Source organism: Palaemon carinicauda, unplaced genomic scaffold (assembly GCF_036898095.1).
Source record: "Palaemon carinicauda isolate YSFRI2023 unplaced genomic scaffold, ASM3689809v2 scaffold503, whole genome shotgun sequence".
NCBI classification, from domain to species: Eukaryota; Metazoa; Arthropoda; class Malacostraca; order Decapoda; family Palaemonidae; genus Palaemon; species Palaemon carinicauda.
In genome coordinates, this window is record NW_027171766.1 from 65,001 (window position 1) to 92,500 (window position 27,500).

Sequence of the window (27,500 nt, forward strand, 5' to 3'; positions counted from 1 at the left end):
GAGGCAGCAATGGCTGGCAGAAAACGGTGATAATAGTTGATCATGCCCGAGAATTCATGCAGAGCTTTGACGGTCGAGGTCGCGGGGAAGTTCTGAACGGCTGCTACCTTCTCAGGGAGGGGATGAACTCCTTCCAGAGTGATACGGTGTCCTAAGAACGACACTTCGTTGTCGCCAAAGGTACACTTGTCGTACCGGACTACAAGGCCATTATGTTGCTGGCGGTCGAGCACGATGCGCAGGTGACAGAGGTGTTCCTCTTTTGAGGAGGAGAACACAAGTATGTCGTCCACAAAACATACACAGAAAGGGAGGTCCCCTAAGATGCCATTCATGAGACGTTAAAACGTTGCCCCAGCATTACGAAGGCCAAAACAGGAGTAATTGAAGGTGTATGTACCAAACGGAGTGGTGATGGCGGTCTTGGGGATGTCGTCTGGGTTCATAGGCACCTGATAATACCCCTTCAGGAGGTCGAGCGTAGAGAAAACCTTCGCTTTGTGCAGGTAGGAGGTCACGTCGGCAATGTTTGGGAGGGGGTAGTGATCCGGTTCTGTTTGCATGTTCAGGCGCCTGTTATCCCCTCATGGACGGAGGGAGCCGTCTTTCTTCAGAACGATGTGTAAGGGTGACGACCATGGGCTTGAGCCCTTTTGGCAAAGGCCCATTTCCTTTATTTCAGCGAACGTCTGTTTGGTGCCTGCCAATCGTTCCGGTTCCAGACGTCTGAATTTTGCAAAGACTGGGGGTCCCGTCGTCTTGATATGGTGATAAATACCATGCTTGGCAGGAACCGTGGGCGTTTGGCAAAGTTCTGGACGGAAAACTTCCGGGTACGACGTGAGGAGGTGGGCGTAGGCATCCGTGGGTGCGCTGATGTGGAGAGCGAGGTTAGAGGGGGCGGGTTGAAGAGGTGTCGACAAGTACGAGTCTGCGTTGACCAATCGTCGGTGGGCGACATCGACCAGAAGGTGGAAATGAGAGAGGAAAACTGCACCGAGGATTGGCATTGTGACGTCAGCAACGAGAAACTTCCAATTAAATTTACCGTTTCTGAACAATAATGTGAGGTTCTCGTTACCGTAGGTGGGTATCGCAGATCCGTTGGCAGCTATCAAGCGGACGTTGACAGATGTAGACAGACTACGTCGTGCCTTGAAGAGTTTCCTTGGCAAAAGAGAACAACAAGCACCCGTGTCTACCAAATATCGCACGCCCGTTCCTGCATCCTGTAAAAATAAAAGATTAGAAACATGGGAGGCCACCGCCACAAGCAATGGCCTACTTTCACGTTTTTTGGCCACTGACAATCCTTGGCACATTTCTTCGCGGTTGCCACGAATCTGAAGTGGTAGTAGCAAAACTGCGGCGGATGGGAGGTAGTAAGTGGCTGTAGAAGTGTATGTCCTACGGCATTCATGTCAGTTTCGGTTGACGTTGAATATGCATCCTCGTCGTCTGGGGTGGAGGTGTTGATGGAGGTCTTGAAGTGGCTGTCCATAAGGGCGTCGGCTTTGGTCATCAAGTCCTTTATGGGTAAACTATCGACATCGGGTATGGCAGCGCGTACAGGTTCGGGTAAACGACGTATCCAAAGGGCATGAAGTAGGTTCACCTCATGAGGAGAGACGTCTGCGGTAGGTTGAAGGCGAACGATACTGGTCATTTCCCCGAGGGCAAGCGAAGCCCTTTGGTCACCCAACGGTTGTTGCGAGAGCTGAAAAAGCTTTGCTATACGGGCGGCTGGCGACGGCGAGTACTGCTGCAGAAGGTATGTTTTGAGGGCGTCATACGCTATTGGGGTGTTTCCTTGTTCACACAGCTAGTTGGATATTTCTGGGAAGGTGTCCTCGGGTATCGCCGCGAGAATATAATCCGCTTTGGTGGTTGAGCGAGTCACGCCCCTGATACGAAACTGGACTTCTGCACGCTGAAAACAAGCAAACGCCTCTCCGCTGTCAAACGATGTAAGTTTGAATGGAGCAGCCGCACACCTGCCGAAGAGTCCGCCATAGTACCAATGATGAAAGGGCGAGGGGATGGGGGTGGAAGGCGGTGGGAGCGAGTCGACTTCCAGGGTCACCAATGTGACAGGCCGAGAGAGGGTTGTGAACTCAAAGGCAGGATGCAATCAACTGAGTTGTTTATTAAGGAACACTCTCCTTTATATACAGAACCTCAAGGCAACAGGACATAACATGTTCAAGAGACAGACAATGTTACAGAGCAAAACCGGAGACATGATCATTCAGGTTCTTTTTAATGCGAGGGAAGAGCGCAGATACAAGCATAATATATACAAAATAATTATGTACAATTGTGTGACACACGGTTGGTACAATATATACATAAACTCCAGACATAAAGGGCTTAAAAGACAAGCAATTTTATGTTCAACCGACACTGCACCGGTTAACAGTTAACAGTGAGAAAAACAGACATGCTATTTCAGGTCCTTATCAGTGCGAGTGGAGAGCGAAGATACAAGCATAATATATACAGAAAATGAAATGTCATTACTATGTACAATCGTGTGACACACGGTTGATACATGGCTCCTCCCCTAAAAATGACATACTGTACATGTTAAATAGGGCTCCCTGATCTAGAGAGGCGAACTGTAGGCGGGTCATTTGGCAGGAGATAAGCAGGTTATAGATGATCAATGGAGACCCAGTCTTCTTTGACACGAATGTATAGTAGGAATGCTTTCGGACTGCGTTGGATCACAAGGAAAGGGCACGTGTAAGCAGTGGTTTGCTAGTGTCGTTGCGTAGGAAGACGTGCGTTGCAGAGTGCAAGTCTGTTGGTATGTCATGCTTCGCTAGGGGCTTGTAAGTCTGGCGGCATGGAGTAAATTTTCCCACGATGTGACGTATGCGCTGGAGATCGTCGGAGGAGATTGCAGAAAGAAAAAAATCGGCAGGGACAACCAACGGATCGCCATACACCATTTCAGCTGCCGAGATGTCGAGGACTCTCTTTAGGAGTGATCCTTAGTCCCAGGAGGACCCAGGGAAGCTGAGCAAACCAGTTGGAATCCTTGCAGCGGGACATCAAAGCTGCTTTGAGGGTGCGATGAAAACGTTCAACCATTCCATTGGCAGCGCGGTTGTAGGCAGTTTTCTGATGTAGGGTGATGCCCAAGAGATTCGCTAATGATGTCTACAGTTGAGAGGTGAAAGTGATACCCCTGTCAGAAGTAATATGCTCAGGGATACCAAATTTGAAATCCATCCTGAGAGTAAGGCAGATGTACATGAGGCAGACATTGCAGTTTCCATGGGAATGGCTTCAGGCCAACGAGTGGAGCGGTCGATGATGGTAAACTGGTAACGATGTCCTTGTGATGTGGGTAGGGGGCCTACAACGTCAACGTGAATGTGGGCGAAACGACACTGTAGTTGAGGAAAGGTGCCCACTCCTGAATCCGTGTGTCGATGTACTTTGGAAGTTTGGCAAGAAGTACAGGTGCGGACCCAATCCTTAGCATCCTTAGAAATGCTATGCCAAATGAACTTCGTCTTCAGCAGCTGTGTAGTAGAACGGCACGAGGGATGTGAAAGGCCGTTTATGAAATTAAACACCTGTTGGCGCATGGGAGCAGGAATCCAACGTCGCAGTCTACCAGTACTGACGTCACAGAGGAGGGTGGTGTTGGAGTTGTCAAGGGGGATATCTTCCCAACGGAGGGGTATGCAGTATATCGTACATGCTTGATACTCTAGATCCTGTCGTTGGTCTTCAGCCAAAGCATTGTAATCCAATCCCAGTTGAACGGCAGCCAACGTGTTTCTTGACAGGGCATCGGCAACGAGATTCATTTTCCCAGGGATGTGTTGAACGGTGCAATTGTATTCAGCCACAGCGGAGAGATGTCGGCGTTGATGGGCGGACCAGGCGTCAGACTGTCGAGTGAAGGCGTGCACCAGAGGCATGTGGTCTGTGTGAATGACGAAGGGTTTACCATCTCAGAAATGGCGAAAGTGACGGACAGCCAAGTGTACCGCCAGCAATTCGCGATCGAAGGAAGAATAACCCGATTCTGCCTTGGACAGTTTTCTGCTGAAGAAGGCAAATGGGCGGGGCGAGCTGTTGACCACTTGTTCGAGTACTGAACCAATAGCGTCATCACTGGCATCGGTGGAGAGAAGTAAAGGGGCATGTGGAATAAGAAAAGTGATAGCTGCAGCAGTTGATAGGGCCTTCTTTGCATTACAGAAGGCGGCTTCTTGAAGGGGATCCCACTTCAGGTCTTTTGGCTTCCCCTTGAGGGAGCCGTAGAGGGGAGCAAGAGTGGCGGCAATGGCTGGCAGAATTCCTGCAGAGCTTTGACGGTCGAGGTCGCGAGGAAGTTCTGAACGGCTGCTACCTTCTCAGGGAGGGGATGAACTCCTTCATGAGTAATGCGGTGCCCTAAGAACGACACTTCGTTGACGCCAAAGGTACACTTGTCGTACCAGACTACAAGGCCATGTTGTTGCAGGCGGTCGAGCACGATGCGCAGGTGACGGAGGGGTTCCTCTTTTGAGGAAGAGAACAAAAGTATGTCATCCACATAATATACACAGAAAGGGAGGTCCCCTAAGATGCCATCCATGAGACGTTGAAAAGTGGCCCCTCATTACGAAGGCCAAAACAGGAGTAATTGAAGGTGTATGTACCAAACGGAGTGGTGATGGCAGTCCTAGTGATATCTTCTGGGTACATAGGCACCTGATAATACCCCTTCAGGAGGTCGAGCGTGGAGAAAACCTTCGCTTTGTGCAGGTAGGAGATCACGTCGGCGATGTTTGGGAGGGGGTAGTGATCCGGTTCTGTTTGCATGTTCAGGCGCCTGTAATCCCCGCATGGACGGAGGGAGCCGTTTTTTTTCAGAACGATGTGTAAAGGTGACGACCATGGGCTGGAGGCATTTTGGCAAAGGCCCATTTCCTCCATTTTGGCGAACGTATATTTGGTGGCTGCCAATTGTTCCGGTGCCAGACGTCTAAATTTTGCGAAGATTGGGGGTCCCGTCGTCTTGATATGGTGATAAATACCGGGCTTGGCAGGAGTCGTGGGCGTTTGGCGAAGTTCTGGACGGAAAACTTCCGGGTACGACGTGAGGAGGTGGGCGTAGGCATACGTGGGTGTGCTGATGTGGAGAGCGAGGTTGGAGGGGGCGGGTTGAAGAGGTGTCGACAAGTACGAGTCTGCGTTGACCAATCATCAGTGGGCGACATTGACCAGAAGGTGGAAATGAGAGAGGAAATCAGCACCGAGGATTGGCAATGTGACGTCAGCAACGAGAAACTTCCAATTAAATTTACCGTTTCCAAATGATAATGTGAGGTATTCTTAACCGTAGGTGGGTATCGCAGATCCGTTGACAGCTACTGTGCAGACGTAGACTAGCCTTCATGCTGCTGGTCAAATCCCAGAACCTGGATGAGCCACTAGACCTTGATGAACTGATGAGATATTCACTCACCCCTGTACCACTTAGCCTGGGTACTGCTGATGGTTTCTTCAATAAGACGAACAAAGCTGCACTTCTGCATTTCTTCACAGACGATAGTCACGAAGATATTCCTTATCCAAAGAGTGTCCTGCACATCCAAGATGGCAACACCCTTTTCCATGCCCTGACAAATATATCCCCTACATTTGGAGAAATATGTCTGCAAGTCTTAGATCAGATGGTGGCCAAGAGAGATTTTATCTTCTCAACTGATTCTTACCATGCTGATTCTATCAAGGCTCAGGAGAGATTACGCCGAGGATCTTCTCAGCGTTATCTGAAACAAGGGCCAGCGACAAGAAAACCAAATGACTTCAAACTATTCCTGGCAAATGAACACTATAAAACACAGCTCTGTGAACTACTATTCAAGGTTTGGAGCAGCAATGCAGCAGAATCTCGCATGGAGAACTGTGGCACAGCACTGGTGGTTATGAACGGCAAAGCATGCCAGTTACAATCATCTGATGGTGATGTAAGTAATTGAATTCCATTAATTTAATACGGTTAACCATTTGCCTACTGTGTAAAATCAGTATGTATGATAAGTTCCACATTATCATTTCAGGTTGCAGCACAAGAGGTTCACTAGCTTACGTCTAATCAGGAGGAAACAGACATAAGGATTGTGCTGTACCTGAAGTATGCAGCAAAACTGGGTTACAAGTCAGCTGTAGTCAGGACGCCAGACACTGATATCTTTGTCATTCTCCTGTTTCATGCTAACACCATAGGTGTTACCATTTTTCTTAACATCGGAACTGGTAAACATCGTCAAATGGTCAACATATGTCAAACGGCAGAATCCATGGGTGCTGATAAAGGTAAAATGGTCCTTGGCCTTTACGTGTTCACCGGGGAGGACGTTACAAGTTCCTTCAAGGGAAAGGGCAACATTGGACCCCTTAAGAAGTTACAACATCATCCAATTCATCACGAAGCTTTCAGGTATTTATCTTGTTATCTATATGTATGCAATGCCCTGACTATTACACTTTCTTATCAATTTTGTGCGGCAATTGATATAATTATACTCATCTCCTTTCAGAAAACTTGGGGATGAATGGTCGGTAGAGCCAGAAACGATTGATGATATCGAGGCATTCACATGTCTGATGTATGGCTACTCCAGACAGAAATCTATTGACACTGTACGCGGAATCATGTTAAGGAAGATGGTTGGGGTAGATGAGCAACTGACAACAAAATCTAAGATTGACCTCTCCCATTTGCCACCTTGCTGAGACAACCCTATCCCACACATTCGTCGAGTGAACCATCGCCTAGCTATCTACAAGCGAGCAGATATTCCAATCTTCTGGTCTCCAAAGCCATATGATCTTGAACAAGTTTGGGAACAAAATTATGAGGGTATTCTGGATGCAGTGTGGTCTTGCAGCCTGGTACTTCCCCCTGCCTTGATAGACTTAGTTCACAAGATTACGGAAGAGATGGAACAGTGTGATGATGACCCTGATGGAGAACAGGCTGACCAAGACAGTGACAATGAAGAACTTTTCAGTGATAATGAAGATTGGATTAATATGAACATTGAGACTTTTGGCAGTCATAATAATATTGCAAGTTAATACATTTTTGGCCTGCGTGTTATAGCAACTCGTTATCAGACATTCTATCTATATATATGTGTGTAATGCATATTCTGATAATACCAAGTGAAGATACCAATGGAATTATACATAGACTGTATTTCGGGACTCATTGGAACATATAAGGCCTTTTACCATAACAGAAAGGCAGAGAAAACAAAGATGTGTCGAACTGGAATTTCACATTAATCTCATTTAAAAATATAATTTTTTCAATATTTTCGTTTTGTTTGTGGAAAGGGTTAATAATGTTACACTCTAGTTAATTAATTGGTTCTAGATTTAAAAACTACCTATTCATGTACACTTTCTTTGAAGGAAAGTAGAATCCAAAATATTTATTCAGTTAGGTGCAGGATGGTTAACAAATTGGATGGGCCCGAATATTGACTAGTGCCCCTTTAACGTGACCTTTTGACCTCTGATGACGTCATCAATGTCATGACCGAATAAGTGATGGGTTCTTGTGATAGTGCTGTTCATACCCTTTCCAATGATACCTAGTTTGTACCTGTAACTAATTTATTTCTTTACGAAAAGGTCCTTTATATTTCCCCTACCCCTAACTTTTACATCTCAAGAAATCCAAGATGGCGGACAAATAGACGGCTAAAAGACCCACGTGGAACATTTTTTTGAATGGGAACAAAGGGGATTCTGCTTCCAGACACCCCAGGGATTGCAAAAATGCAAGTTAAAAAAAAATGTATCATGGGGGTGCACGGGAACCCTATCTTCCTACTAGACTATATTAATCTACCTCAGCTTGCTCTTTCTGATAATTTTAGCCTCATGATGGGATTATCATGTAGCGTCCTCTGAGAGAGAGAGAGAGAGAGAGAGAGAGAGAGAGAGAGAGAGAGAGAGAGAGAGAGAGAACTAGTAGGTCATAGATTTTAGGTTGAGAACAACTATATGTCTGAAATATATACATTAGTTATAAAAACACAAAGGAAGATAATGAGCTCCAAATTATTATTATTATTATTATTATTATTATTATTATTATTATTATTATTATTATTATTAGTCAAGCTACAACCCTAGTAGGATACTATGACTATATTAACTCCAACAAGAACAAATAGCCCAGCGAGGAAAGGAATTAAGGATATCATATTGATATTTTATATATTATTAATGGAATTAAAATTATAGACTACATAAATAATGAATAACTAATATGAAATATCTTAGATAATCTTTGCTTGGTCGACGCAAATATACTGTTCAAAATCATCGATAAATGGATAAGATATAATCACAAGTCTACTGCGTCGTTGGCATCAACGCTTTCTGATCTGCAATGGAAAAATGGATTTCATTTCCTCCTGCGCTTAGTTTTGGAGGATAAATCGCTGAAGATTAAATAACGTCCCCCTTTTTTAGGGCGTATCCAGAAATAAAGACGGGCGAGTGACGGGCGTCTGTAAACAGTAAAACAGACACTGTAGATGCAAAAGACAGATGCAGAGAAGCAATTTATTATTGGATCAAGTATTGCCAACGTCTAATGCAAGTGATTGTAATAATCTATTTCTTGAAGTTCATCTTAATACGTTCACTCACCTCCCTTATCAACTTCCTACGTTTGTATATAAACTCCAATATATAAATTTTTGTTCTTTACGTAAGGTTACACCCACATGACCGGAAATGCGTGATAATTGGAGTAAATGAAGGGTAACTGGGATGAAATATTATGGCAACAACTCATGATGCACGGTGCACAACGTATGTCGTCCTTCATTTGAATGTACATTATTATTTCTTAAGTTTAATTTTATATATTTTATACATTCTTAAGAATGAGAGGATCTCTGCTTAGTGAATAAGACTTCCTTCCCCCTAAAACAGATACTTTACGTAATCTTGACTGACGTAAATGTCAGTGAGGTAACTTGTAATATATTGCTAATCTCTTACGTCTGGCAGAGGTGTTTGCATCGTCCACCTTACACTTCAAACGTCTGGCAGTGGTGTTTGCACCGCGGCAGCTATATCATTCCCACTTACTGCTTATTCACGTAATCATCATCACTATTGTACCTCTCCATTCTTACTGTTGCTGTTGCTTCAGCTGCCTCTCTTCAAGGACACAGCTAAAAGTTCACTGTCATCTTAAACGAAGATTTTAGTATTACATCTAGAGTTACGGAGAGGAAACATCGCTAAATGAAGGAGATCAGGTGAATAATTGAAATTTGAGTCTTTTAATTTCTTTACACACACACACACACACACACATATACACATATATATATATATATATATATATATATATATATATATATATATATATATATATATATATATATATATATATATATATATATATATATATGTGTGTGTGTGTGTGTGTGTATGTGTGTGTGTGTGTACACACATATATATATATATATATCTATATATGTGTATATATATATACACACATATATATATATATATATATATATATATATATATATATTATATATATTATTTTATATACATACATATATATATATATATATATATAGCCAAAGACTTGCTCTTTGTCATACAGGAGGTGTGTCCTGATTTCCTTGTCAGCAATAGCGACAAAACAAAATAATAATTTATTAACAATAAGTCAAAACAAAAAAGATAATAAGTCCAAATAATTTGCAATTACTTGCAAGATTGATTGAGCAAAGCCGTTTTTAATCCAAGGAATTTGTTACTCGCATTGGAGGCGACTTTGGCTCACTGACCATCTGTGGTCTAAATGTTATGAGGAAGTTTGGAGTTGAAGAGAAATGTAGCCTTGAGAATATCTCATTTGGTTGTTCTCTTCTTTCTTTCAATAAGGCTTTTTTTTCATTATTATTATTATTATTATTATTATTATTATTAGAATTTGAAATAAGACAAATAACTAAACTGCAAATAACAGGAAAAGTGTCAAAAAAAAAAAAAAAAAAAACATGTCCGTTTTTGCAATTGAAAAGAGTGACAAATCGTCCCTCCTTCTTCTTTGCAACAAGGAGAGGGCCGATGTGGTGACGTTCCTGACTGGTGATGGCCAGGCTGGGGTTCACGTCTCGCTCAATCTCGTTAGTTCCTTTGGTCGCTGCAACCTCATCATCCTTGTAAGCTATGGATGGGGTGTTGGGGGGAGCCTATAGGTCTACCTGCTATGTCCTCAGCAGCTATTGCCTGGGCCTCCCTGGTCCTAGCTTCGGCACTGATCATTTGGATATATGGTCAGTCTCTAGGGCATTGTCCTGCTTGATAGGGCAATGTCACTGTCACTTGCCTCTGCCATTCATGAGCGACCTTTAGACCTTTGAATAATTGAGTGTAGCTTTATAGTCTATTTATAACAGAACTATGAAAATGATGTTACTGTTCTTGAAATATTTTATAGTATTTGCTCACTGCTTCTCTTGTGCTTTATTTATATCCTTGTTTCCTTTCCTCATTGGGCTAGTTTAAAAGTTTAGAGGCCTTTCATGAATGGCAGAGGCAAGGGACGGTGACATTGCCCTAGCAAGCAGGACAAATGTCCTAAAGACTGACCATATATACACTTGATGAGTGTCTAAACCCCCTCTCCACCCAAACTAGGACCAAGGAGGGCTAGACAATAGCTGCTGATGACTCAGCAGATAGGTCTATAGGCTCCTCCAAAACCCACTCTTTAGCTCACAAGGATGGTGAGGTTGTAGTGACCGAAGAAACTAATGGGTTTGAGCAGGACTAGAACCCTAGTCTGGCGATCACCAGTCAGGGACGTTACTTACCACATAGGCCACCACAATCCTGTTTTTCCTGTTGGAGCCATTGCGCTTATAGCATCCTGCTTTTCCTACTAAGGTTGAAGCTTGGCTAGTAATAATAATAATAACTACAGGTTATTGGTACTTGTTTCAGCATTCCCAACTAAAGTGATATGTAGAGAAATGCTATTTTTTTTTCTGATGCAACCTGAGATGCAATGTTCTGAAATACATTAATTCAGCTTTTGTCGTCAGATCAGAGACTTCAGACCGTCTCTTTCGGTGTTAGTCTCCACCCAATTTATGAAAGATCAAGAAGAAGAAGAAGAAGAAGAAGAAGAAGAGGGAACAATGAACCTGTCTTTGGGGCATCCGAAGATGACACTGATGAGAGAGAGAGAGAGAGAGAGAGAGAGAGAGAGAGAGAGAGAGAGAGAGAGATCTATATGAAGGACAGTTCAGGTGACGGGGTTCAACAGCAAGACCCGATTCTATTTCCCACAGGTATATAGACATTAATTCCAATGTGGTTTAGACATCTGTAATTGATTAGTTAAAAGATTGTCAAATTTTTAGCTGTGCCCAATTTTTCATTCAAACAAGTTGTGAAATGAATGTTCATATAAATATAATTTTTTTTAAAGTACACCCACTTGAATATATATATATATATATATATATATATATATATATATATATATATATATATATGTATATATATATATATTATATATATATAAAAATATAATATATATATATATATATATATATATATATATATATATATATATATTTATATATATACATATATCTATATATATATATATATATATATATATATATATATACAGCATATATATATATATATATATATATATACATATATATATATATATATATATATATATATATATATATATATATATGTGTGTGTGTGTGTGTATACGTGTATGTGTTAAAAATATTCCACAATGATGTAACACATGTATAAAAACTAGGTGTATTTTTGTAGATTATTCACGAGTAACATCATTGTGGAACCTTTTTAACGTGCTAAGGAAGTAAGGCATTGAACTTATTCGCACCATATATATATATATATATATATATATATATATATATATATATATATATATATATATATATATATATATATATATATATGTCCTATTCCCTAGAGATAGAAGTATATAGATCTATTAAGTGATCTTTTGATTTTGTACACTGAGATCATTGGCACTTTTAAGAGGATGCGATGATCCCACTGAATATTTCCTATTTGTCATGGTAGGTCTACTCTTAAAAGGCCAATCATCTCACAGCACAAAACCAAAATATCACATAATAAATCGATACATTTTTCCCCTAAAGCGAATATTTTAACTTTCAATTCTGTTTAGTATCTGTAGGATAAGGTTGCTACTTTATATACATGTAAAATTCAGCTGCGTCCCACTACAGTTGAATAATTAAACCACAGACGAAAATAGTCTTGGCTGAACCCATAATAACATGTCACCTACAGATTTCCATTTTGAACACTGCCCCCCCCCTCTCTCTCTCTCTCTCTCTCTCTCTCTCTCTCTCTCTTTTAGGGCTAGAGATCTGCCCACTTGACATAGAGGTCAAATTTGGAGAGAAGACTACCAAATATTCAGATCAGAATGACATTTGTACATTGTTAACTAGTATACGCGACCCGTCAGAAAGGACAGCAACATATTTAGAAAGCTAGCAAACGTATACACACATACACAGATTCAACCCTTACCACCCCCTCCCCCTTTACTAATTACAACCCTTCTTATTAGGGTATGCCTATTTATCTCCCCACCACCTATATATATATATATATATATATATATACATACATATATATATATATATATATATACATATATATATATATATATATATATACATTATACAAACAGGTAAAACTCTCTCTCTCTCTCTCTCTCTCTCTCTCTGTTTTTGACTCGCAGAAGTGGGCAAGAATTTCTCCATCTATATTATTTGACTTCACTTTTTAACATTCAGCCATACATACGTACAAGAAAATATGTATGTATGTATGTATGTATGTATGTATGTATGTATGTATGGACGATTACTTGTTTATATTATTAGACACGGCTTGTGCTAGTTTATCAATTCTAAGCAAAGAGACGTAAGCACCTTATACCTGTGTAAACATTTATTGACTTTCTCACACAAGAACCTATTTCTTATCTGCCTACAGGGAGATGTTTCATAAGTCCCTTTGATTATAAGCTATCAAAATATTTGACATTGAAATAGAGTCATCACAAAGCCTATCTCTCTCTCTCTCTCTCTCTCTCTCTCTCTCTCTCTCTCTCTCTCTCTCTCTCTCTCTCTCTCAGCAATTATTTCCTTGCAGTCGCTAAACACAGTTTTTTATTTTTTTTAAAAATATACTTTCTTACATTCAATTATATAATTTCCTATTTTATGCCGAATACTTTTGACCTTGAAATAGTCATCTCAAAGTCTCTCTCTCTCTCTCTCTCTCTCTCTCTCTCTCTCTCTCTCTCTCTCTCTCAACAATGATTTCATTACAGTCTTTAAACAGTCTATTTTTTAGTTGCTGTTTTAAATATTCTCTCTTACATTTCTTAGATCATTTCCTGTTTTATGCCAATTAAAATTCTAATTAATAATTAAAATGATTTTTCTAATCACTCACTGTACATGTTATCAAGAGAATCTTTAGCTAGGGTGAGCAGTTCTTCTAGGAGAAGGACACTCCAAAATCAAATAACTGTTCTCTTGTCTTTGATAGTGCCATAGCCTCTGTACCATGGTCTTCCACTGTCTTGGGGTAGAGTTCTCTTGCTTGAGGGTACTCTCGGGCACAGTATTCTATCTTATTTATATTCCTCTTTTTTTTGGAAGTTTATATTTGAAAGATTTATTTTAATGTTGTTATTCTTAAACATCTCTTGTAGTTTTTCCTTATTTCCTTTCCTCTCTGGGCTATTTTCCCTGTTGGAGCCCTTGGGCTCATAGCCTCCTGCTTTTCCAACTTAGCAAGTAATAATAATTATACTAATACAAATAATATCATTGAATCGCTTGAGGTGTTCAGCAAGTTCATTTGTATTTCCAAGAATGTCCCTTATAGGGAACTCTAATAATATAGCAATTTTTTATGATTGCTAAGCACTATTATTATATTTTTTTTATATTAAAGTTATTATTATTTTTATTTTTATTTCTAGATGAAGGTTTTGTTGTTACTATTGTTGTTTTTAGTAGTATTTATTCTCTGTGATTGTTATTAATATGCATGATGGATAAACTTACAGAGAGAGAGAGAGAGAGAGAGAGAGAGAGAGAGAGAGAGAGAGAGAGAGAGAGAGACTCATTAACCTAGATCACACTACAGAATCTCCTGAATCAATCAGTTCACCAGCAACCTCACCGTCGTCATTAACCAAATCCAAACCAGGTTAACGTTGTGCCATTGCTCTACAAGTCTTTTTGAACTCGAGTTAATGCTCCACAGGTCTTTATGAACTCGAGTTAAAGATAATCAGTAACAAGTTTGAAGATCTGTTGTCGACTCTCACTAACCCAATTCAAACTGAGTTAACATTATGTTGTTGCTCCACAGGTCTTCATGAACTTGAGTTAAAGATGAACAGTAATAGGTTTGAAGATCTGTTGTCGACTCTCACTAACCCAGTTCAAACTGAGTTAACATTATGTTGTTGCTCCACAGGTCTTCATGAACTCGAGTTAAAGATGAACAGTAATAGGTTTGAAGATCTGTTGTCGACTCTCACTAACCCAGTTCAAACTGAGTTAACATTATGTTGTTGCTCCACAGGTCTTCATGAACTCAATGCAAAAATGGTCAGTAACAAATTTGAAGATCTTCTATCGACTCTCGGCACTGGGAAATGGAGCTTCCTCTATTTCATTTGCGACATGTATGGTGAGTGGATACCTCCATTGTTTGCTGTTGCTAAGTGAATTACTCATTTAGTATAAACTCTTATTAATTGTCAATTATTTCATAAGGGGATACATCACCCCATTGTTTGTGATTTATTTCTTTAGTGAATACCCCCATCGTTTGCTGTTGCTAAGTGAGTTATTTGTTCAGTGGAAATCCCCTTTGTTTGTGAATGATTTTTTTAGTGGATAAGCCCATTGTTTTTGGCTGCTAAGTGAATTATGCATTTAATATAAAACCCCATTTTTTAAATGATTTCTTTAAGGGATAGCACCATTGTTTGCTGTTGCTAAGTGAATTATTCATTTAGTATAAACTCCATTTTTTCAAATTGTTTCTTCAGTGGATAACACCATTGTTTACTCTTGCTAAGTGAATTATTCATTTAGTATAAACCCCCAATTTTTGTGGATCATTTCTTTAGTGGATAACACCATCGTTTGTTGTTGCAATGGAATTATTCATTTCGTACCAACCCTTATTTTTTGGTGAATTATTTCTTTAATGGATAAATCTACTGTTTGCTGTTGCTAAGTGAATTATTTGTTTAGTGAAAAAATGCGGATGTACATTGAACGGATAATTCACTTGACAACAAACAATGTGGATATCTTCTAAATAAATAATTCACTAATCAACAACAGAAATGGGGGTCATTGTTTACTGTTGCTAAGTGCATTATTTGTTTAGTGAAATCTCCCATTGTTTGTCGTAAAGTGCATTATTCGTTCAGTGGATACGTGCATTGTTTAGTTTTGTTTAGTGAATTATTTGCTTGGGGGATACCTCCATTGTATATTGTTTAGTGAATTATTCGTTTAGTTTAGATTATACCACCAGTGTCTATTTTACTCTGTGTTTTCTACATATTGCTTGATAATTAGAGGATTACCTTTGGGTATCCGTTTCAAAGAGTGGATGAAGAGGAACGATGTTCCAGAAAAAGGGCAAAGGAAGGCGAAATCAACGATATTGTTAACCTGACCTCTGACCTGAATGCACATGTGAGATTTTGTCATAGGGGCAATTGAGAGTTATTGTGTAGTTATACCTTAGAGTAGTGATACTACTAAGTTGGATTGCAGTCCTATGGAAAAGAGCAATACTTAGGCTGTTAACCCTGGATAGGTACGGTCCTCGGACACCCCTTTAAGGGTATACTCGGACGCGAACGACCCCGACGGCAAAAAAAATTCTTGAAAAATCAGTTTTTGCAGTAACCTCCTTTTTTCTTTTGCCAAAAAAAACTTCAATGAATGCTTAAAACAACTGTAAAGATAAATACTACTCATCTGCAGAAAAACTATTTATTATAAATATTTTAAAAAATTAAGTAGAAAAAAAAAGACCTGACATAAAAATTCATAAAAAAAAGTTTATACATATATACACAAATCCTTTTAGGAATTGATTCTTGAATGTTTAGGACACATCTTGATGTATTTTGGATGAAGTCAGACCCATGGAGGTGAAGATCTGAAATGAGAAAAAAAGGGTAACTTTTTTTGGCCAAAAAAAATTGTCCAAATTTCATGAATTTTTTTGGGTACCCAAATGAAATAGGAAGTGGCTAATTTTTTTAGGGAATAAACATATGTTATCCTTAAATAGAAATATGTAAAAAAATCTTCATTATTTTGTAAATTACATTTATATCAGGGGCCATATCTAAAGGTAATTTTTTGAGTACTTGGAAATTTCGTAAAAAAATACATATATTTAATATATAATATGATATTTATGCAGGTAAAAATATACCAAAATATCACAAATTCTATAGGGAACAAGAATATATATAGATAGGGCAGCTTACGCTTCGGATATGTCCACAAAATGGCCGCCAACCACACTGACTCAGACTCCCTAATCTGCCACTTGAAATGTAGGAAGGGTATGTCAATTTCAAGGTGTTATTTACTAATCTAATTATTATTGGATATGCATAAAAATTGTATGGTGGGTTGCTGGATAATTGTCGATTATTTTACGACTATAAAATTAAAATTCTGACCCAAAACATTTTTTTTTAAGGGAAATAAAATCGAAAAAAAAAAATGTAAAACAATATTTTAGCTAAAAAAATTTGATGATATTCAATCAAAAAAAAAGTAAACAAAATTTTCCGACAAATAAACATCTAGAGGAATCATTACTCTGTGATAGTTCCTTAGTACGTAGTAATTTTGAAAGAATTGGGAAAAAACGAAAAAATGGCAATCACCGGAAAATCGAACACATACCTATATATACGCCATATCTGGCTAAAAAAAAGATAGGCATGGGTAGCCAGATCATCTAGAAACACTTTCCAACACTATAAAAATATAAGTTTTGCGACACTACTTGCCAATTCCTTACGGTAACATGACTAAGCAAAAAAATGCAAAACAAATAAAAAGGGGCACTCGTGGAAAAATGGCCATTCTAATATACGGCATTTCAGAAAAAAAAAATTTCAGCCACGTGCTAGGCAAACCATCAAGGCATATTTTCCGACAAATAAACATATAAATGAAATATTACTCTGTGATAGTTCCTTAGTACGTAGTAATTTTGAAAGAAATGGGAAAAAACGAAAAAATGGCAATCACAGGAAAATCGAACACATACTTATATATACGCCATATCTGGCTAAAAAAAAAATAGGCATGGGTAGCCAGATCATCTAGAAACACTTTCCAACACTATAAAAATATAAGTTTTGCGACACTACTTGCCAATTCCTTACGGTAACATGACTAAGCAAAAAAATGCAAAACAAATAAAAAGGGGCACTCGCGGAAAAATGCCCAACATTCTAATATACGGCATCTCAGATAAAAAAAAAAGACATGCACGTGTTAGCCCAACCATCAAGGCACACTTTCTAACACATAAACATGAAAACAAAATCAATAATATACGGCAATTCCTTACTACGTAGTAAATTTTTACAAATATTGAAAAAAAAACAGAAATTGGCAACCGCAGTTAAATACCCAATATACCAATAACTACGTCGTATCTGACAAAAACAAAATCACGCATGGGTAGCCAGATCATCTAGACACACTTTCCAACATTAAAAAAGCAAAAGTTTTGCGACACTATTTCGCAATATCTTACGGAAAAATGACTTGGCAAAAAAATTAAAAAAAATTAAAAAGGGACACTCGCGGTAAAATGCCCGACATTCTAATATACGACATCTCAGATAAAAAAAAAGACATGCACGTGTTAGCCCAACCATCAAGGCACACTTTCTAACACATAAACATGAAAAAAAAAAATGAATAATATACGGCAATTCCTTACTACGTAGTAATTTTTACAAATATTGAAAAAAAAACAGAAATTGGTAACCGCAGTTAAATACCCAATATACCAATAACTACGTCGTATCTGACAAAAACAAAGTCATGCATGGGTAGCCAGATCATCTAGACACACTTTCCAACACTAAACAAGCAAAAGTTTTACGACACTATTTGGCAATATCTTACGGAAAAATGACTTGGCAAAAAAATGAAAAAAAATGAAAAAGGGGCACTCGCGGTAAAATGGTCCTCGTGGTGATGAACGACATTTTAACTAAAAAAAAAAACATGCACATGGTAGCCAAACAATCCACCAAGACTTTCCACAACTGATAACCTATACAAGTTGCACCATTCTACGACAATTTCATAATACGTAATAACTTTGATAGTTATGCAAACTACCTCAGAAGGGTAAACTCGGACGCGAACGACCCCGACTTGTCTCAGAAATCGGGGAAGGAGTACAGCTACAGCAATGCACATCTGGACACTACTAGAGCGTGTAGGGGAGACACCTCCTGCAGGTCGATCACCCACAAATTCAGTCACAGGGGTGAGTCACGTGAGAAAAACCTGTTTTTTTTTGACGCTCGGGGTCGCAAACGACCCACCGTACCTATCCAGGGTTAACTTAGTGAGTTAGGTCAACCCTAACTAAGACATACATCGATCTTCAATAACTATATGACCTATAGGTTACCTCTGCCAACGAAGTTGGAAGGAGGTTATGTTTTACCCCTTGTTTGTGTGTTTGTTTATGTGTGTGTGTTTGTTTGTTTGAGAACAGATTCCTGGCCACAATTTTCATTGTAGAGTAATGAAACATGCAGGGATTAACTGTTATCTAAAAATCTGGGAAGGAATAAATTTTGGGAGGTTAAGGTCGAAGGTCAAGGTCAAGGTCAAGAAAAATGTCCAATTCCCATAATCATCCATAAGTTTGGACATCGTTGTCGCAGAGACTTCAGTGTATGAAAATTCCAGGCATTAATACATGTTAAAGTCGAAGGTCAAGGTCAAGGTTGATCAAAAGGCCGACAAATAAGCTGCCACGGCGGAGGTCTAAGCTCTGTAGTCAAAGTGTTGCTTCGAGTAGAGTAACTCTTGGTAGTTAGGCCAACAAATTGGTAGCCACACGCTACCTTGGCCTATACCATTGTAAGAAAAATCAAACCTGGTTAGGACAGGATAAGGCCATATTGTGGAAGAGGGATCTAATAGCCTGGCTGATCAAGACCAGTTTAGTAGCTAGGTCTCAAAATATCGGGGATATGGCAGAATTCGTACTACTGTACTTAGAAGAAAGCTCCCGAACCATGTACCCACAGATAATAGAAGATGAACTGCAGGCTGCAATCACACCAACCATGTAAGCTAAGGATCGGGTGATTGGGGGAGCCTATAGGTCTATCTGCTGAGTCATCAGCAGCCATTGCCTGGCCCTCCTTGGCCCTAGCTTGGGACGAGAGGGGGCTTGGGCTCTGATCATATGTATATATGGTCAGTCTCTAGAGCATTGTCCTATTCGATGGGGTAATATCCCTGTCCCTTGCTCCGACCATTCATGAGCGGCCTTTAAAGCGTTAAATATAGAAAAGGTGGATGGGGTTGCGCAGGCCTTTGCATTGGGTGGAATCTTAGTTAGAATTGGGAGCAGGTGGACGTATTAACTCATATTGAATTATGATTAGACAAAGTTCCAACTGTAGTCCTTGGTTGTAAGGTATTTGGCTATAACAGCTTGTCACCCGTTCAAGTACAGACCAAAGCCTATATAATAATCTTTTTTTTTTCTCTATCTCCTGTATAGCTGAACTGTTACTTCCTGCGCATGCCATGAACGGTGTGTTTTTGGCACCTGAAGTAAAGTACACTTGTGTACCTCCTGATCAACCCAGCGTTGCAGGTGTATCTGAGTAAGCCTCAAGAAGTTTATTTTGAACTCTATCTCTTCGAGAGAGGCTCCGAGAGGACTTTAGGTTGCCCCTCTCGTCGGCCTCTATTTTGATAGTAAATATTGTTAAAAGCTACCAACAGTTTCTTAAGCTTTGATAGATTTAGACATTTGTCTTTTCAAATCAAATTGAGTTTAAAACTTTACAAAAACAGAACAGAAAGCCGAAGATAAATTTTACCTTTATTGGAACTTCAAAATTTAATATTTGATCAAATTCAAAAACTTTACTAATGAAAACAATTGAATTCTTCAAAACCTGAAATTTTGACACTAAAAAATACTATATTTGATAAACCCAAAAATATTAATAAATTTAAAGAAAAATATGAAAAATGAAAACAATTGAATTTTTCAAAACTTGAAATTTTAGATCTTCAAAATTCTATCATTGACCAAACACGAAAACTTTAACTAGCAAATTTAAACAATCATAAAAATGAAAACAATTAGATTCTTCAAAGCATCAATTTTGTAAAAAACTTAACTAGCTTAAAGTTCCCTCGAATATTCACTTTTAATTAATAATATTTACACGTCTACTAACTTCATATGAATCATCTCCTCATTCCAGAGATTCTTGTATGTATTACGTGAATACAACAACAGCTGAAGGAAATACAACAAGTCAGTCCTTTGCGTGTACTGACTGGGTCTTTGATAATACTACTTATGAGTGGACACTAACTTCAGAGGTAAGTTTTTACTCTTCATTTTGATGGAATGTTAGATTACTTCATTGTATCATTTTATCCTCTGATTTATTTGTTATTCATTGTATATCTGTGTTCATTCATTGTTTCATTCATTTATTCGTTTTCCTTTACGTTCACTCGTTGATTTTTTAGGGTATGCTTGGCTTATCTGAATAATAATAATAATAATAATAATAATAATAATAATAATAATAATAATAATAATAATAACAATAATAATACCCCACAGTTTGAGCTGGTGTGTGGACGAGCATACCTCCGGGCCACCTATCAAGGCATACAGATGATCGCTACCATTCTCACCTGTAGCTTTCTCGGATACTTTTGCGACAGGTACAGTGTGTCTGATTGTTGTCCTGTTTTGGAAACTTAGGATAGATTGGATCACTCAAATAGATCCTCTTAAAATGTAATTGTCTTAGATAAATCCAAAACTTACACTGTTGAAAATTGACCGTAAAACAACGGTAAAAATCATGGCATAAACGTTGCCAGGCATTTACCTTTATCAAAAACGGATACATTGATGTAAAGGAGTGATATTACGGTCACCAAACCGTAAAAGATTATAACAAAATAGGGTAAAAATTACGGCCGCCTTTATTTTACTGAGAACAGTATATTTTACGGAGAATCTCCGATTTAAATTGCGGTTTTTTTTTAACAGTATAGGAGATGCTAAATATCAATATGCTGTGAAATTTGTTAGCATAATTCATAAACTGGAAATTAGTGTTGAATAAAAAGCAATTTTGTAATTCATTGCAATTTTTTAAGATTCATTAGAATCTTTTTAGTTGCATTTCATACTTTTCAATATATTTTTTTCACTAAGATTATAATCTAGAAAGTAATGAAAATTACAAGGTAGAGCATGCTAAGTATTCCAGTATTGATTTTGAGATCAAAAGAAAAACCAGGAATAACTGGATAAAATACTTGGTTAGCAAAGCAGAGGAGGCTGACAAATATTTTACTTGATGAAAAGAATTTTTTTTTCCAAATATTTAAGATTATAAAAATAATTCATAAATATTTTTCTCCAATGAGAAATTGAAGAGTACGTTCAAAGTTTCAAATTCATAAATCACGAATATATTTCAGTTCATATATATTTTGAACCTAAAATCATGTTAGATTAAATACATAATTTAAGAAATAAAAATAAAGAAAAGCTTTGGTATCAGTATCTGAAACAAATTTAGAAACTATTGTAATACTAACCATCTCGTCTACCCTCATTTGGGACTGTGTGTGAGGGAGGTCTATAATCTTTAACACGCTCCACCCTCAAGTATCACAATTGCCCACCACCCAAATGGTGTGCTCCTCCGTAGCATGCTGCACTGCCAAATAGACATTATCTCATTGCTCCTCTGTGCTTGCAAGCGGTACATGTTCGTTTAAAGGCTTAGAGACTGCACATGAATGACAGAGGCAAGGGACAGTGACATTGCCCTGTCAAGCAGGACAATGGCCTAGAGAATGACCATATCTACATATGACAAGCGCCCAAGTCCCGTCTCCATCAAAGCTAGAACCAAGGATGGCTAGGCAATGGCTGCTGATGACTCGCAGATAGACTTATAGGCTTCCCCAAACCTTCCAACCTTAGCTCGCGAGGGGAGTGAGGTTGAAGCGACCAAAAGAATTAACGAGTTTGAGCGGAACTTGAACCCCAGTCTGGCTCTCACCAGACAAGGACGTTACCACATAGACCACCACAACCCTATTTAAGTATGATTATTACCTATAACCCGTTTTACTATTATGATTTTTATATTTATATGATAGGAGGATAGATGTGAGAGAATCAAGAGAGCGTGATAGAAATAGGAATGAATGGCGAGTGATTGTAACCCAGTTCTGGTAAGACCCTTCTGCTTCGTTCGGTTGCCGTGGGGTAGCAACTGTAGGGAATTCAGTGTATGGAACGTCCCCCAAAATTGGGGGAAGTGCCTTGGTAAATAATGATAGTATAGTATATTTATATGAATCTGCTGTGAGAAGCTGGCAGTCAATCATAATGCTTGTGGACGGAGCCTGGTAAAGATTTTGGGCTGCACCCAGAAACTTTCCTCGCCTGGTCATTTGCTAACATCTCAACTTTCCCCGTTCAGGTATGGCAGGAAAACTATGCTTGTGGTGACTCAGGTAGCCCATTCTGTCCTGTGTTTATCCGTCGTGCTTTCTTACAATTTCACAGTCATTCTCTTACTACGATTCCTACAGGGATGTTTTGTTGAGAATGTTGCCCACTCTCTAGGTAAGTTAGTGCTTTTTTTTCTTTATTTTTTTTTTGCTACATTTTTATTATATTTTACTTTTCTTACTTTTGCTGATTTTCTGCTTTTGGCAAATGTGTTTGGTAATTTCTAATGCACCTATATTGATTGGTACTGATTGGTTGTATTCATGAGTTAGCAGTTCCTGCATTAATTACATAAAAGCTTTGCTTCTCATAACTTAATACCATCCATACATACATATCTACCTTTAATTAAAATACACCAAATCATCGCTTTGCTCACCATTATTATTATTATTATTATTATTATTATTATTATTATTATTATTATTATTATTATTATTATTATTATTATTATTACTTGCCAAACTACAACCCTAGATGGAAAAGCAGGATGCTATAAGCCGAGGGGCCCCAACAGGGAGATTAACCCAATGAGGAAAGGAAACAAGGACAAATGAAATATTCTAAAAACAGTAATAACATTAAAATGAGCATTAACCATATAATTTGCAGAATAGCAACCCCCCACCGCACCCACCCACTTTTAGAGACCAGATGACTCCAGTGATATTCAGTATGAAAATGATAACGATTTCATTAGAAAAAGATATGCTTGAAAAATGTTAATTATCAACAAATTTTTAGCCCATTTATATATCTAACTCGTAATTAACTATCTATTGTATTTACTTCATTTTAGCTAGTATATCTAGAAGTGACGTGCAAAAATGGAATAGTTAACTACTCAAATTATTACTGAATTAGTTCTCCAATTAACTTATATATCTACTTTTTAGTCTATTACCTTAATATCAATATTAATCAAATCCGTATTACCTAAAAATCTAATCATCCATTTAATCTTGCCACAAAGCCATGCAATTGAATGAATCAATCCCAGAAAATCATTTCCTGTTAACCATTTCTGTCTCTTCAGCCATGGAAGTCTGCGAGTTGAAATGGAGATCCATGGTCGGCATCCTGATCGCGTTGCCCTGGGCCTTCGGCATGATGGCGTGGGGCGCCGTCGCTTCCATCCTTGGCAACTGGCGTTGGCTTCAGCTAGCTGCGGCTCTGCCCCTATTCTTAAGAATGGGTTTTCATTTGTAATTATAGTAACTATGGCTTATATTAACACACACACACATATATACTGCATATATACCTTTCCGAGTGTTGATATATCAACGTGGTGAGAGTGTTTGAGTATCAACATGATCAGCAAAGCTGTACTAGTCCGTGCCAAAAGTAAAAGTTTGGTTTCTATGAGCGATCATGCCAAAAATCTCCCACCATCACCAATCTGCATGGCCAACGTGGTGATGAAATCTGGCCAAACCCCAGATATAAATTGACATGTCTGAGACCTTTGTCTTGCAGTGAACTAGACACAGCTGCATTGATATATCTAGTCCGCCCTAAGTTGTTAATGGGTTTAAAGAGGCCCTACCTAATATTTTCGCCTCATAAAGTGACTATACACATATTGAACACTAAAAAGTACTTACAGCTGGCTATCATTTTATTAGAGCCGGATATTTACATCAATAAGCCTCCTTGGGAAGTACAGTACTCTACGTACAGTACTTAATTGTTACTGTATTTCTTAGAGACCGGCGTAAGGTGAGGTAAACCAATGTAACTTGAATGTTTTTATTTTATTAATATCTAAGGATGAGTTACGTGCAGTTTTGACTAACATATGATGAAACAACTTGATAAGGGGTCTTACTGTATATATATATATATATATATATATATATATATATATATATATATATATATATATATATATATATATATATATATATATATATATATATTATATATACACATAAGTGTGTGTGTGTAGTGAGAGAGAAATTAAGAGTATTTGAAGTAGTGGTATCAATCAATTATTATTTCTACACAGTTATTACAGTGTCAATTATATAATGGATACTATAATGAAACCGTTTACACGTATGGGTAAGCGAACCCAATACTTCTTCATTTGTAACATTTGTAATATCCTAAACTTTTGTATGAGAATATACATCCCCCCCCTTTCAACAGCTTTGTAGATGAATCACCCCGGTGGCTAATACTGAAAGGTAGAGAAGATGAAGCCATCGCAGTCTTACGCAAAGCTGCCAGGTGGAATGGCGCCCACTTGCCAACAGATGAAAGACTTAGGGAAATCTTCAGGGAGATTCAGTTGGAGGTGATGCCTGGCTGTTGCTACCCTAGGTTGGGTTAGTTGCTTGTAGGGCCTAGTAATGGTTGTGGACCCTTTGGTGGTGGTCAATGACGTAGCAAAGTATACAGAGGTGTCTGTAATTTCAAACATATTTGTTTTAACTTTGCCCACTTTATTCTTTAGTAACTTTATAAGTAAGTGAAATGTGGTATATCTGAGTTTATCTGCTTAAATGTCCATGCAATTTCAATACCATTAATACCAATAATAAATGAGATTATAGTACTAAAGTCAGTTGTATTAATAATCTTTGCTTAATTCATTTTCAGCAAAAAGTTACAATGAAAAAGGAGAAGAAAGAAAAGAAGCAATTATCTGATTATATCCCAACATTGCTGAGGTAAGAAATAAATTTTAATGGCATTTCTTCCATTTATGTGTTAATCCACCAATTTCTTTGGATTTTTTTTTTGAGTAACCTCACCATATCTATTTTGGTCGATACAGCCTCACCATCCTTGTGAGCTAAGGATAGTGGGTTTGAGAGACTCTACAGGTCTATCTGCTGAGTCTTCAACATTCATCGCCTGGCCCTCCTTTCTCCTAGCTTGGAGAGAGAAGGGACGTGATCGCTGATCATATATATATATATATATATATATATATATATATATATATATATATATATATATATATATATATATATATATATATATAGTCATTATCTATGGCAATTTCAGTGTCCCTTGCCTCTGCCATTCATGAGTGGCCTTTCAACCTTTAGAGCCTTTAAACACCCTTCTATCTATTCCATAATGATTCCATTGTACTGCGCATGTTTCATACACGTTCGTACACTATAACGGTTTTGCTTTTTTTTTTCTTATTACTAGATCTTCCTTACACTGTTAATAGACCAACCTGTATAAAATTGATTATTATTATTATTATTATCATTATCATTATTATTATTATTATTATTATTATTATTATTATTATTATTATTATTATTATTATTATTATTACCTGCTAAGTTACAACCTTAGTTGGAAAAGCAGGATGCTATAAACCCAAGTTCTCCAACAGGGAAAATAGCTCAGTAAGGAAACGAAATAAGGAAACAAATAAACTACAAGATAATTACCAATATAAAATATAGTAAGAACAGCAACAACATTAAAGTAAATCTTTCACATATAAGCTATAAAAACTTAAAAAAGCAAGAGGAAGAGAAATAAGAAAGAAAATAGTGCCCGAGTGTACCCTCAAGCAAGAAAACTCTAGCCCAAAACAGTGAAACACCATAGTACAGAGGCTATGGCACTATCCAAGACTAGAAAACAATGGTTTGATTTTGGAGTGTCCTTTTTCTAGAAGAGTTGCTTACCATAGCTAAAGAATCTCTTCTACCCTTACCAGAAGGAAAGTAGCCACTGAATCATTATAATATAGTAGCTAACCTCTGGAGTGATAGCTCATTTTTAATCTTGTTTGGATTTGTATGCGTCATTCCTGCTCGCAAGTCCTAGTATTTAGGCTCGATGTCCGTTTGATAGAGTTTAATTACATTCACCTCCCCTCTCAGTTGTTACCTAACTGGCTCCTCGCAAACTATTTTGTATCCAGAACTAGAATGCTTTGAATAAGTGTTGCAGGATTATTGCTTTCGATGTTTCTATTGTATTTTATCCAGTAAACTTTGTGTATCCAACCACATAAAACCTAATTTTCGAGAAAAATTCCCCTGCCTCACTCGTTTATCCAACTTTCATATTAGCACTATTCTACTTCCAATGTATAATCCATCACTATTAAAGAATCGTTTGTATTTAATAATTTTTCATCTATATTTTTGTTTATTTGTTTGGAGGAAAACTTCGTCCACCAAGCTGCTTCCAATCAAGAAAGCCTTCACAACTCAAGGTTCCATATATCTTTTGGGCAGAACTCCCAAGGCGCACTCCATTAGGCTACAATCCTGAGTAGGCTACTAGGTTCCATCTCCCTCTTTGTCAGAACTCCCAATATGTGTTTTATTGCTATTCTTTCTGTTACACTTTATTTGTTCTTTTTGTTTTGTCAGTATTCACAATGTGTGTTCCATTACTATCTCGAATACTATAATTCATCTGCCTCTTTGTCAGAACTCCCAAAATCTGTTCCATTACCATCTCAGAAGCTAGGTCCCCATCTTTCTCTATATCAGGACTCCCAGGGTGTGTCCATTGCTATTCTGAATGTTATATTCTGTATTTTTTGTCAGAAC

The 27,500-nt window shown here is 38.0% G+C and overlaps 1 protein-coding gene across 5 annotated transcripts in view; it reads left to right on the plus strand.

Annotated features, from left to right (window-relative positions):
* The first annotated feature begins 9,113 nt into the window (after positions 1–9,113).
* The window catches only part of LOC137637042 (organic cation transporter protein-like), a 21,871-nt gene continuing 3,484 nt past the window's right edge, over positions 9,114–27,500 (plus strand). Inside the window, exons 1-10 of one of the 5 annotated variants that reach the window (XM_068369353.1) lie at positions 9,115–9,302; positions 11,109–11,357; positions 14,707–14,814; positions 19,945–20,050; positions 20,663–20,783; positions 21,034–21,137; positions 22,925–23,070; positions 23,993–24,161; positions 25,111–25,258; positions 25,564–25,634. In XM_068369353.1, the coding sequence (XP_068225454.1) occupies positions 11,300–11,357; positions 14,707–14,814; positions 19,945–20,050; positions 20,663–20,783; positions 21,034–21,137; positions 22,925–23,070; positions 23,993–24,161; positions 25,111–25,258; positions 25,564–25,634 (1,031 nt within the window). In that variant the 5' untranslated portion in view covers positions 9,115–9,302; positions 11,109–11,299. Of the gene's footprint in view, positions 9,303–11,108; positions 11,358–14,706; positions 14,815–19,944; positions 20,051–20,662; positions 20,784–21,033; positions 21,138–22,924; positions 23,071–23,992; positions 24,162–25,110; positions 25,259–25,563; positions 25,635–27,500 lie in introns of all 5 variants that reach the window. The other 4 variants (XM_068369349.1, XM_068369350.1, XM_068369352.1 and 1 more) reach the window with 4 other exon arrangements.